General features: G+C 39.0%; 1 protein-coding gene across 1 annotated transcript; it reads right to left on the bottom strand.

Moving 5' to 3' along the window:
• Positions 1-915: 915 nt before the first annotated feature.
• On the bottom strand, positions 916-3,303 carry mul3 (mitochondrial E3 ubiquitin protein ligase 3). Its single transcript, XM_084732589.1, has 5 exons — positions 3,193-3,303; positions 2,927-3,051; positions 1,860-1,947; positions 1,631-1,751; positions 916-1,547 (listed from the first exon to the last, which is right to left on the bottom strand). The coding sequence occupies exons 2-5, from the start codon at positions 3,041-3,043 to the stop codon at positions 1,055-1,057; spliced, it is 819 nt and encodes a 272-aa protein (XP_084588715.1). The 5' UTR covers positions 3,044-3,051; positions 3,193-3,303; the 3' UTR covers positions 916-1,054.
• Between the last annotated feature and the right edge of the window lie 9,579 nt (positions 3,304-12,882).

The raw sequence follows: 12,882 nt of genomic DNA, 5'->3' as shown, positions 1-12,882 counted from the left end.
ACCAATAATGTCACAATATCAATATTGAGGTATTTGGCCTAAAGTCCTTTTACCACACTCGGCCTGTGCTCGCATCCTCAGGTGTAGGGTTGGGGTATACAGAAAACTTATACAAGAAAAATTTTTGTAGTCTGACAACGCCACATTAATTTGCAAAAATGTGTATTATGTTTAATTGCCAAAGCAAATGAAAACATGAGCTCGACTGATTTCACCTGGTTCCAAGGCTACAATTTGTGTAGCCTGTGTAGTGGTTAAAAATCTTTTGAGTGGTCCTTTATGTACAGTACTGTGTGTATTATACACAATGTTTCGGAAAAACAAAAAAATAGAAAACAATTTAAAAAAATCTTTAATATATGTACTGCACTAAATCATAAAATGATCATGATATGTCATCAGAGATTACAGAAACATGCTAAATTAAATTTCTGGCTTCTCTGACAACATTACTTCACCTTTGAAATCTCCATTCTGGTTCATAAGGTCTGTTTTTGTTTGCCCATTTCACATTTACTCACTTTACATAGAGTTCAAATTAATGCTGAATGCTCGCTAAATGATTAAGGATCTGTTTATGAGTTTTAAGAAATCTTTTATTAACTATTAGAAGGCTTAGATGTTTATAATGATTGACTTCAGCAAAATAGTCTGGCAGGCAGTCACTGAACTCAAACACCAGTGTGTATTTTCAGAGCAGTGGGCTTTTGTTTTCAAGATAACGAGTTTAACTTTACATTGAGAGCAACTGACAGTTATAAACAGCTGATCAACTGACAGTGTTGCTTGTTATTGTCAAAGTATAATGAAACGCTCATCTTGCGCTCGTGTTCAGTGTCTGCAGCTTGCAAGAAACCTGCCGGAGCTCTGAGTCTGGAGAGGAGGAGCTGGGTGAAAGCATTTTCTGATTTGTAAATGTTCTTTCTATTTTTGTAACATGTTTTGTTGTTGATGTTGATGTTATAGAATCTAAGATAAAACATCTGAGGCAGTATTGGGAATCAGTGACACAGCTTTTTAAGCCTCTACATCTGCAGTATTCACATCTTTGAGCCTAATTTGATCTCCCATCCTTTTTTCCCACCAAGCCATAAATGATGCCACCTAGAAGAGAAACCCCCGTGATGCCGGTCACAGCAGTCAGTGTCTTCCACATGCTGGCCGAGCTCTCGTGCCTGTCCATGAAGCTCCTGTGGTCAGAGTTTACCAGGATGTACTTGCGGCCGTCCTGCGGGGCCTGCAGCCTCATCACCTGGCCGCCCTCCAGCACCACCTCGCCAAAACCGGTCAGGGTACTCCCCACCCGCAACAGCTCCTCGCTCTCTTCCATCGCCACAGGTTTCTCCCCACTGATGCCCTGGAACACCACTTCCACCAACCCCTCCTCGGCACGTCTCACCTTGAAATAAACCCTCTCCAGGAAGCTCCCTGAGGCCTCCAGAGGGTTCTGAACCTTCACGTACAAGTCATTGATGTAGGCTCTGGGGCTGACCAGGCTGAAAGGTACCGCGTTGTTGGTTTCTTTTCTGTTCATTGTCCGAGAATTCCTGGAAAAGATGTCATACTCTTATTAACAGGCAAGTAGACTGATAAAGAGACATCTGTGGTGTTATTCTGTAGTCTAACGTACCATGACCGGCTGAGGGAGTTCCAGTATTTCCAGTGCTCCTCCACTGCTATCTTTTGAATCACACCAAAGCATCGTGGGACAAACTGGCTGGCCAGTGGCTCCCCATCTGCCTGGACCATACCTGGAAAATGATAAGAAGAAAATTGTAATTCTGGTTTAAATGAACTCAACTGGCCCCATTCAAAACTACATTTACAAAAATGTTAATTCTAGACATGTTTGTTTGTACCTTCTACAGCAACATACTGAAGTCGCTTGTGTGGAGACGCTTTCAGCACTTTGACCAAATGTTGATCTGGCTTGAAAATGGGTATTTCCTAAAATGAAAATAATGATCTTTCAGATAAGTATGAAGCTGTGTTAATACATTCAACAACAATATAGACAAAACTCTTTTGCTCTCATTTGTAGTTGATCCCAGTTGAAGAAAAATCTCAGACTTCTTCTCTGCACACAGAAGGTTTATCTTTCTCAATTTTTTTCACAAATGTGATGTGTAGTGTAAAAACCATAGCCAAGTGCCATTTAAATGTAGTCCATTTACCACGATTAGTTAGCAACGTTATTTAGTAGCATTAACCCTGATAACAAGTCAGGTAGCCTACAAATGGATTCAGCATACAACCTACGCTACACTTAGTATCAGCCATGTTGTTTCCACTTTACAACTTAAAGCTCATGAGCACACTGAGGTCAGAAGAAAGACCACACAACTGGGGAACTGGTGCCATCCGAGGAGCATGTGAATGCACCATTACTGCACTTTTTTTTTTTTTCACAAGGGCAAAGCCATGACCAGTCCTTCTTTGTCTCTGATTAGCTAGTTGTCATTACCTTCATTGATTGGTTTGGTTAGGTTTACACATGAGGGGTGATTGGTCATGGTTAGTTAAGGATGATCAGAGTAAACCAATAAGAGACAGAATAGGGTGGGTCATTACTTTGTCCTCCTGGGGGACAAAATGGTATCTGTAGCCCTATGGGAAGTAGCCACAGTTCAGTGCCAGATAAATGCAAACTGCACATTTTAGAGTGACTTTTTATTGAAACCTGTCCAAGGCACACCTCTACAATAATCATGCTGTTTAATCAGCATCTCTATATGCCACACCTGTCAGGTGGGTGGGTTATCTGGGCAAAGGAGAAGTGCACATTAAGAATTTTAACAAATTTGTGAACAGAATTTGAGTGAAATAGCCCTTTTGTGTATACAGAAAAGTCTTTTACTCCAACTCATGTAAAATGGGAGCAAAACCATGTTTTTGTTGAGTGTACTTTAAACAGTGAAGTACTTGCCTTGAGCTTTATCAACTCATTCTTCTTTTCTTGGTATAAATGATAAAAGAGTCCAGAGAGGGCGAAGCTAGAGCCGACACCGATCAAAACCAGCGGGTTTACAGGAAGGTCACTCATATCTTTATCTGTGACAGGAATATAAACAACACACAGTCAACACAAGTCAAAGTGAACTCCTGTACACACAGTTATTACCCGCGTAGAAGTACGTCGTCTGTTTTTACGGAATAAATTTAAAAGGGACAGATTAGCAGAACAAAACTTACCTGGATAAACTCTGACTCATGTGCAAAATTTGGTCACATAAACCGAAAACAAAAGCTTTCAATTCTTGCGTCGGTTTCATTTCCTTGTTTGCCAGCGTTGCGTCATGTGTCGTCAGCCAATAGAAAAAAAGCGGCATTTTTCCTTGTGGGCTTTTAAGCCGCCAGGTGGCAGCAGTGTCCACTTGAAACTTTATCACACCGTTCAGGTGCTTTGGCTTTCAGCAGGATACTTGAGCTCTTTATTTACCATTAAACTCACATTCATTTTAAACCAGTGTTAAGGGATGATTTTGAATTTATTATTACAAGTCTATAATACAACGTTTTACTTAAATAAAAGTACAAAAGTAATTATACAGAATGACCCCTTTCAGTATCAAATCTTAATCTGAAAAGTCATTACTAGCTATTTAATAAATGCAGTGCAGTAATATTTGCAAAGTAGCATAAAATGCATCAAAATGGTGTGTAAGTAGGCCTGTGGTACCTTGATAAATGCAATGTGTAAGTTTATTTGTATAACCAAATATCTCTGACACTGGACCTCATGGAAGAACCACTCATATGAACAGATTTGCTCTGAAGTGGTGCATATGAGTGATTCAAGATAACTTGTCACATGCCATGTATGGTATTATTGGGGCGTTAATTATGCTAATTTACAAGTCTCATGCACGTGCAATCAAATATGCACATGGAGAATTTACACAGTTATCTCCAGTTAGGAGCATTTGTTGAGTCAGATGTGGCATGTTGCATACGTACAAGTCCTTTGTAGGAAAACAGTAAGCAAAATTTAACTTTAAGAACACGAAAATGTTCTTGCAGGAAGGCCATTGTCTCGATGGACCTGTCAAGCCCACGACATGTAGGCCAGTAGGACAGACACTCCCACAAGTGATCACAAGGTGATTACTGAGGTAAGAAAAATAAGAAAATAATAATACTCTGAACCTTTAAAAAGTTGTTTCTTGTGGAGTAATGTATAGTTTTTTCCTGAATACCTGCACAAGCACAACTGGTACTGTGACTTTACTGTCTTTCATATCTCACAGCACTTTCATACAGTAGGTTTATTGCTTGTTATCATGGTGTAATACTGATTAATGCTTCCAATCTGAATGATGCAGTCCTGACAGTGATGATTTGTAGGGTGAGTCATGTTGCATTTATGGAGACTGTAACATGCTACCCCTCATTATTACAGGTTGCATACATGTATGGCATGTCTGCAGTTCCAGCAAGGAGGATTCTCACTTCCAGTATCCACTGTTGCACAACACAGGAGAAAAAGCACATAAAACATCAAATATTTTGTATAGCAGAGTGATGTTTTTCTTCTTTCCTTGATTTATTCCTTCAGATCCAGATCACCTTCATACACTCACTGCTGAAGCATCTAATCCTCTGATAATGATTTTACTGAAGGTTTCCAGCGCTGACCGACGTAATGCACCCATGCATCATAAAGTCAAGCGTCACAGAGTTTGACTGCTTCCTTTTTCTTTTCCTTTCTGTCTGTGTACTGAGTAGCAGACTATTTTCTCTTGGCAAACAGTGACTATGAATACACACCTGTTTTACATGTGTGGTCATATTTTCTCCTGTCATTTGCATGTTATCTACAACTGTTGTTTCGAGACCATTTATTTTCCTCAGGCAGTGGAGAGAGCTGCTGGAAATAAAAATGTATCTGCACTGCACTCTGAGAAATAGAGACGCTAACTAGAATCATGAATGGTTCTTTGGCTTGAGGAAGAAGAACCCTTTTTTGGTTCTGGGTATAATGTTTTATAAAGTTTCCACTTGGAACCTGTTCAGATATCTATCAAGAACCCAACATAAAGGGTTAAACCTAGAACCATCTGTGAAGGGTTACACACAGAATCTCCTATAAGAGCTTCTACAGAGAACTCTTCTGTGGTGTAATGGTTCCATCCAGAACCCTGTCTCGGGGTTCTATCAAGAACTTTTCCTCAATCTAAGGGTTCTAACCCAGGGGGGTCTACCAAGAACCATTTTATATTCCAGAAGTTTTAACTAGAACCCACCCATGCGGTTCTATTGAGAACCCTTTTATATTCTGAGGTTTTATTTGGAACCCACCCAGGAGGTTCTACCAAGAACAATTTTAGATTCCAGAAGTTTTAACAAGATCCCATCCAAGAAGCTCTGCTGAGAACCATTATATATTCCAGAGGTTTTATCTGGAACCCACCTAGAGGGTTCTACTGAGAACCCTTTCATATTCCAAGAGTGTTATCTAGAACCCACCCAGGGGTTCTACCGAGCATCCGTTCATATTATGGTACAAAGAACCATCAATGAACCCTTAATGAAAAAGTTCTTGGATTCTTTTTCCTTCCTTGATCCTCCTTCTTGCAGGACCTTTTCTTCCATAAAGGGTTCCTTGGAGGAAGAGTGTTCTTAATGAAACCTTTAGTCTTACAAAGAACCCTCAGCAAACTCTTTCAGAAAGAACAATTTTGGAACCTTTATTTCCAAGCGTGTTCTGTAAATACTGGAAATGTATTCCTCTGTTGGTCTATTCAACTCCACAAATAGCAGCGAGTCTTCAGGGGCGTCTCAGACACACCACGATTTTAATACTGTTTAATTCAACACCTGATGCCTCGAGGAGAGGAGAGGAGAGGAGAGGAGAGGAGAGGAGAGGAGAGGAGAGGAGAGGAGAGGAGATTTAACACTGCCTAAATTTGCAGCTGTTTTTGTCTCTTTTTTCCACGTAATGCTCCTCCTGATTGCCGTATTGCTTCATTCCTCTTCAATAGTCTCTGTCTGTCCTTGACTGTTCACTGAAAGCAAAATGGCATTTAGAGCAAAATGATGACGTCAGTTTTGTTATTGTGGGAACACCTCTTACTCAAACATGGGCAACCTTGGTGCTGCATCTCCAAACCTGCATGGAACAAACCTCCCTGATGACACTGACAACACCGACGCTCTCATATGCCTGGAGATATACAGGACTCTCATGAATGCGTTGATTCGAAACAGCAGTAAATGAGGACAAAATGGAAAGTCTCCACAGTCTTTGGCTGATGAATAGTTGTTATTCGTATTCCAACAGCCAAATATTGTCCCTGTATCCTCCTTTCTGACTTTCACAGTTCTCTCATATTTCTCTCAAAGACAAACACACCCTTTGGCCCTTCCTCTTGCTGATGAGTGGTATCGGACAAAAGACACACTGCTCCAGAGCTGCCGGCATGGATGTTTATGCCAGACTATTTTTATTTCCCTATTGTATAAAATGAGTGTAAGACAGTTTAGAACGTGTGGCACAGGAGCCATAGATTTAGTTATCCAGTAATAATGGATGATTTATACAAATGTCTGCATTTAATGCGTCAGGAGACATAAAGAGACTTTTTGACCTTGAAAAAAATAAAGTAGCGCTCGCACAGAAAGATTATTTTCTTGTAACACAAGAACAAGTGTGGTATCCTTACATGTGACCTCAGTAAGACTGTTGGTTGAGTTAAATCTACAGATTAACAGTCTACAGCCATGCTAGTGACTCCATGAGGCAGTACTTAAAGATAAAGTGACTTACATGCTGTTGATTAACAGGTATACTCTTCACAATGGTCACCATCTTAGTTTAGCCTGTTAGCATGCTAACACTTGTTAGCACTAAAACCAAAATACAGCTGAGTTTGATCTTGGTTGAATAGTAGAGATGGGAAATATGTTAATACCTGTTGTTTAGCCAGTGCTGACATGATTACACAGTTCTAGCTGGAGGCAAAACAAAAGATCAACAGAGAAATTTGTCTTTTCTGAAAAACAAGTCAATAAACCTTTCTAGCTAGTGTTAGCTAAATTATACCGCCTCAACCCACGCTCCAATCACAATGAACATCATGTTTACTATCAGAAACGGTTTTAATAAAATACTGTACTGACGCAACACCATTTGCATGAAATTTGGGTTTAATCACCATTTTTCACAGCAGCCATATTGATATAATAATAATAATAACTATGGCATGACACAAAGGCATAAACAAAAGCATTGGACAAAAAAAATAGACCTGATGATGGCGCCAAATTGAAAGTTAAAAGATTTCCAAAATTATTACATTTCATCCTGAGGGGGGTGTGAATATATGGACCAAATCTTATGGTAAGCCATCCAGGAATTCTTGATACATTTCAATTAATGCCATAAACCTCATGGTTAGATAGATAGCCTGATATCAGACCAAACTGTCAACTCCTTACAGTCCATTTCCATATGTGGTCAATTCAGTGGAGTGGGCAGATTTGAAGGACTGGACCCAGGCAAGGAGGATCACCAACGTTATTAGACATGATCCTCTGTGGACAATGAATGTGTGAGCAATATTTTATCCGATAGTTGTGCAGATATGTTATTCTGGATCATTCTGGTGGACCGACCAGCCGACAGAACCGCACCACAGGCATAGCCAAAAATTACTTGGATGACAAAACCACCCAGATGTCCCCTGAGTGCTCAAGAAAAGAACTGCTACTAAAACACATCTGCCTACCCACAGTTTCATGTTTCCATTTTAAATGATGAATGAAAAACCTACATTCAAATGGTTTATGAGACACTTTAAACACCCAGGATAATACTTAAGAAAAACATTTCCTAACAAACCAAAGCACCTGTTTTTATCTATTTTTTTAAGTAGTCCCTGAAAATATGAAATGTTTGTGCTTGCGAGCTTGATAAAATGAAATTGTATTCCTCGTCTCAATCCTGATTTATGATCACTCTCAGCAGGCGTAAAAGCAAACACGTACACTGAGCACTCACAAACAAATCTACATTGCTTTTGGTTTCCCTGCTGGGAAGATAATTTCCCACTCTGATCTTCATTTTACTTTGATGAGTTTGATGTACCTTTATAATTGCCATCATTACCTCCATTAAAATATCTAGGGTGTTGACTGACAGCTCCTAGATCAATTCTGACATCAGAATCTCAATGAACCCCACAGGTTGTATGTGAGGAGGAAGCAGTTACTTATCAGCTTGTGTGTTAAACACAACAATCAACATAAGAATCACAGACAATAAGTAATTCCCACATTCATTTTGAGCAATTAATGCTTTAATTACAGTAAATGAGACCCTTACAACCTCTGATTGGCACCATATTTCACTCTGTTTGTCATGGAAAATTGTTATGTGATTGCTTTATGGCACAAAACAGACAGATGTTGCTAATATGAGCTAAGAGTTTCCACAGTTTCGAGCAGAGAAAGATGACAAATGGACAAAATGTAAACATGTTTATCCTCTTTAGAAGCAAGGACCATCTTTATGACAGAGAGTTTATGAGAAATGTGTTCTTAATTTTGAAACAGTGGCAATAAAGCACCACTGCCAACTGGTGTGAGAGAGTGGAGTGGTAAACACTGGTGGTGTCGAATGTTTCCTGTAATGATACTTAAGGCCAGAGATATGCTCACTTTTAACACTTTTAAACTTTTATACGTTTGCATACACACCCCTATGCGAGCCATCATGACTGCCTCGCACATCTTATCCTCTGTCCATATGTGCACATCCTCAGAGATTAATACTACGTATCTACGTACGTATTCTGTCCTAAGTAGAGCAATTATTTTGCCTGAGATACTACTAATGCCTTTAATTCACTATATTCTCATGGCAGCCATTTTCCTCTGACATCACACCTAGGATTGGAGGCTCAAATGCCATACTGCTGTGTTCCAGTTTACACGTCATATAGACATAATGAATCTGATAAATGCCTCCTGATTGATCAGCAACTGAAAAGACAATGGATCAAATAATCTGGAGGGACACTGAGCCATATTTCAGGCTAAGACAACAGATAATGTTGATAATGATAATGTTAGCTAGGAAGTGGCTGAATGCTAATGTTAGCTGTTGTCTCACATTAGTTAACGGGTCATCAAATTTGTTTTAACTTGAAATATGGTCCCTCTTCCCCTAAATTTTCACCATCCATTGTCTTTTCAGTTGATGATCAATCAGAAAGTGGTGAAATTATATAGATTCGTCAGACTGCATACGTTTATGACAGCCTGGATCACAGCAGTACGACATTTGAGCCTCCCACCCTGAGTGAGATGTCCGAGGAAAATGGCCACTGTATGAAAATGGTGAATTACTAACAAATTAACTCATTCTGGAATTTTCTGTGAGCGTATGCTAATGCTGCCTTCAAATGGAGTCTTATCTACTGTGGTCACAGGAAAAGTCCGCCTCCACCCTTATGTTGTATTCACATCATAGTAAACTGGAAATTTTCTGGAAGCTCTGAGCTCATTAATCACGCTCACGTAAATAGGACTTCCATTTGAAGCAGCAACAGAAAACAGAAAAATTCTGAATATAACAAATGTGTTTATGGATGAAACTAGATTTGAAAAGGAGCTCTCTGTCCTTAAATTCCACAAGATTCATCCCGCAGACCTTAAAAGCCCAAACATTTGACTTTCATCCCAGAAGAAGGTGGTTCTGATGTCCATCAAAGTTTTCATGAGCCTTGATGAGTCACTCGCTGATAGTAAAACCAGACCAGCGGAGCCTAAAGTGAAGCACATGGTGCACACCGGATGGGTCGGTGCATGATGGGAAACAAGGCCGGGGTCTGTGTATTGTTTTCAGTAACTTGTGTTCCTCATGGTTGGAAGTAAATGACATAATGCTCGTGTCTTCACACTATGCACACTGGTGCATGACAGAGCAACCATCTGACCAGAGACAAACAGACACACACTGCATGTTTTTCACTCGCATTGTCCGTTTGCAGAACTTCCAGAGGAAGCAGAAATATTTATCAGTCTTCCCACCATCAGTTTTCATGAATTATGATCTTTACAGTTCTCTGTTCTCCAGTTTGTTGCACCACTTCACATACAGTATGCACGCCATGCATCATTCTCTGAACATATGTATATATTAGCTTTATCTTATCTATAGAGCAGTGTGTCAGCTGTGACTGGCTCCATATATGGGAACCAACTGAGAGACACTGATTTTTATTGCAAGTAACTACACACATGTAAATGTCTTCCATATGGCCTAAACCAGGTGTTGGAATTTGAGCATTTTTTGAGGATTAGATTAATGCTTTATTGGATTGAATTATATTGTAAGGTGTACTTAATATTTCTCAGCCTTATCTGCTATCAGAGGTGGCAAACGAACGCACATTCTTTACTCAAGTAATAGTACAGATACTTGTGTGAAGGAAGGCTCTGGTAAAAGTACTGATTCAACTTCTTTACTGCAGTAAAAGTGATTAAGTCCAGGTTCTGAAATGTACTCTTAGTATAAAAGTAAAAAGTAGAAAAAATACAAAATAATGTTGATTAATATTGTTTTCATCCTCATCAAACTATTTAGTGAGGCTTGTTCTTCATATCAAAGTTTCGGATTTTCTCACATTCCTTTGCATATTTTCCAGGATTTTTCTTTTGTTTGTCACCACTTTTTTTTCTTCAAAGGACTAATGTTGTGGTGATACTTTTAGTATTTTTTAGCTGTGGAAGATGTTCTCATAGTCCAAACCAAAAAGACAAAATTCTAATTAAGTACAAATACACCAAAATATACTGAAAGGGACAGTAAATATATATTTTTCTCTTACCTGTGGTGCTATTTATTGATCTTGATTGTTTTTGTGTGAGTTGCTGAATTTTGGACATGTCAACTACAGAGAGATTCTCCTTCTCTCCGATATAATGGGACTAAGTGACACTCGTTTTGTGGAGCTCAAAGAATAATAAATAAAGCACCAGCAAAATACATTTGAAAAACTCAACACCGGAGTCTCTTTCCAGAAATCATGACTCGGTTATAATTCATGAAACTGCTCACAAAAAGGTCTGTGGATTGTCTTGAGTAACTGTGTAAAGATTTCTGGAAAGAGACACTGGTGTTGAGTTTTTCAACTATATTTTTGGTGCTTTGAGCACCACAAGCTGAGTGCCGTCTATTTCCTTCATGTTTCAGAGAAGGAAGACATGTCTATGGCTGAAATCTCAAAAATTTGGCAGCTCACACCGAAACTCTCTAGATGGATAAATAGCACAACACGTAAGAGGAAAAATATGTATTTCAGATTTTAGGGTGAACTGTTCCTTTAAAGCAAAGGCGGGATCAAGTCATTATTTTGCAGTATCACAAGTAAGTCTCAAGTCATTGCACTAAAGTCACAAATCACCTAAACATCGAGTTTCGACTCCTTAAACAAGTCATAATTCACTCTTCAGCCTAATGCCATTTTAACAACAGTACCTCAGCTTACTGTTCTTTGTGCAACTTCAGTCAAATGAAATTGGAAGTTGTTGCATCTCCGTCTGTAATTTTCAGCCTGCATGTTTTGCATGCTGCAGTTGTTTTTTGGTGACCACCACGGAGTATTTGTACATGATCAAAAAGATCTTGGGTATCTTTTTTTCCCAGTTGGATCTCAGAACATAATGTTAGTTCTGCATGGTTCTCTCCTGCAGCTTGACTGAATGCTGTCACATTGGTTCAAACAAATCAGACTGGATCTGGGGACTTGTGTGGACTAGACTTTAGTCTTTAATCTTGGGCTTGTCAAAAGGCTCAGGTTGAAGTCATAAGCAAGTTGCAAGCCTTTTTTGATTTTGTGACCACACCTCTGACTTCAAGTATCAAAGCAAAAGTACTGGTTCTGCAAGAGATGGCCTTTATAACTGATATGTTATGATATTATATGCTATATGCTTTTCACAGCAGCTATATTGATAGGAAATAGAAGGATTAACACAGGCGTTAACAATGATACTAATTAAAGTCCTGGTTCATTTAGTGTAGCAGAGCCTTTCCAGTGAGCTAACATAGCAGCAATAGCAGAACTGACGCATAAGTAGCATTTTACTGTTGTAGTTTATCAAGGTGTCTAGTTTTAACTACGTTATATACAGGTAGGTAGTTTAGTCCAGTGGTTCTCAATAGTGGTCGGGCTCCTCCACACACACACACACACCGTGAATCTGGGGCATCATGAGGTGAGTAATGCGGCAGGAAAGAAGAGAAGCTCTGGGTAATTTTACCTGTTTTGGGTCTCACACTATTCTTTAAATGAAACCATCTGAAACATATAGAGAGGAATGTCCATACAACTCATCTGAAACATAACAAGGGGCCCCAATAAACCTTTGTACATGTAAGTCATAAGCCAAAACAGCTGTAAACCACCGGTTTCATCTTTAACTGTGACTTTTTTTGTATGTTTATGCAAATTATGAATCTGTAAATTAACTAAAGCCGTCAGACAGATGTAGTAAAACATACACTGACTTGTAGTGTAGGGGAAACTGGGGATTTTAGTATCACTTTTTATTCGAGCATGAGTAACTCAGTGGTTGTTCCTGCCAGACAAAGTTTTGATACATGGTACCCATATTTATCTACAACAAATAAAGGTTACTTGGACATCTACTACCCAATCAGATTATGTGAGTTAATGTCAGATACAAAGATTTCTTTTTTTGCAACCTACCCCATCTCAAGCAGCCATTATATAACTGTTTCAGCAGGTGGTCTTGAAGGTATTATGAATGCAAAGTATCAAATTAAATTATAGAAGCTGCAATTTTAAGTTGTGTAAGTCAAACATAATACAATATATTGAACACAAAAAAATAAGCTTGATGAAAATTCCTGTG

This window comes from Lutjanus erythropterus, chromosome 12 (assembly GCF_056507025.1).
Source record: "Lutjanus erythropterus isolate fLutEry1 chromosome 12, fLutEry1.hap2, whole genome shotgun sequence".
NCBI classification, from domain to species: Eukaryota; Metazoa; Chordata; class Actinopteri; order Lutjaniformes; family Lutjanidae; genus Lutjanus; species Lutjanus erythropterus.
This window is presented reverse-complemented; position numbering and strand designations above follow the sequence as displayed.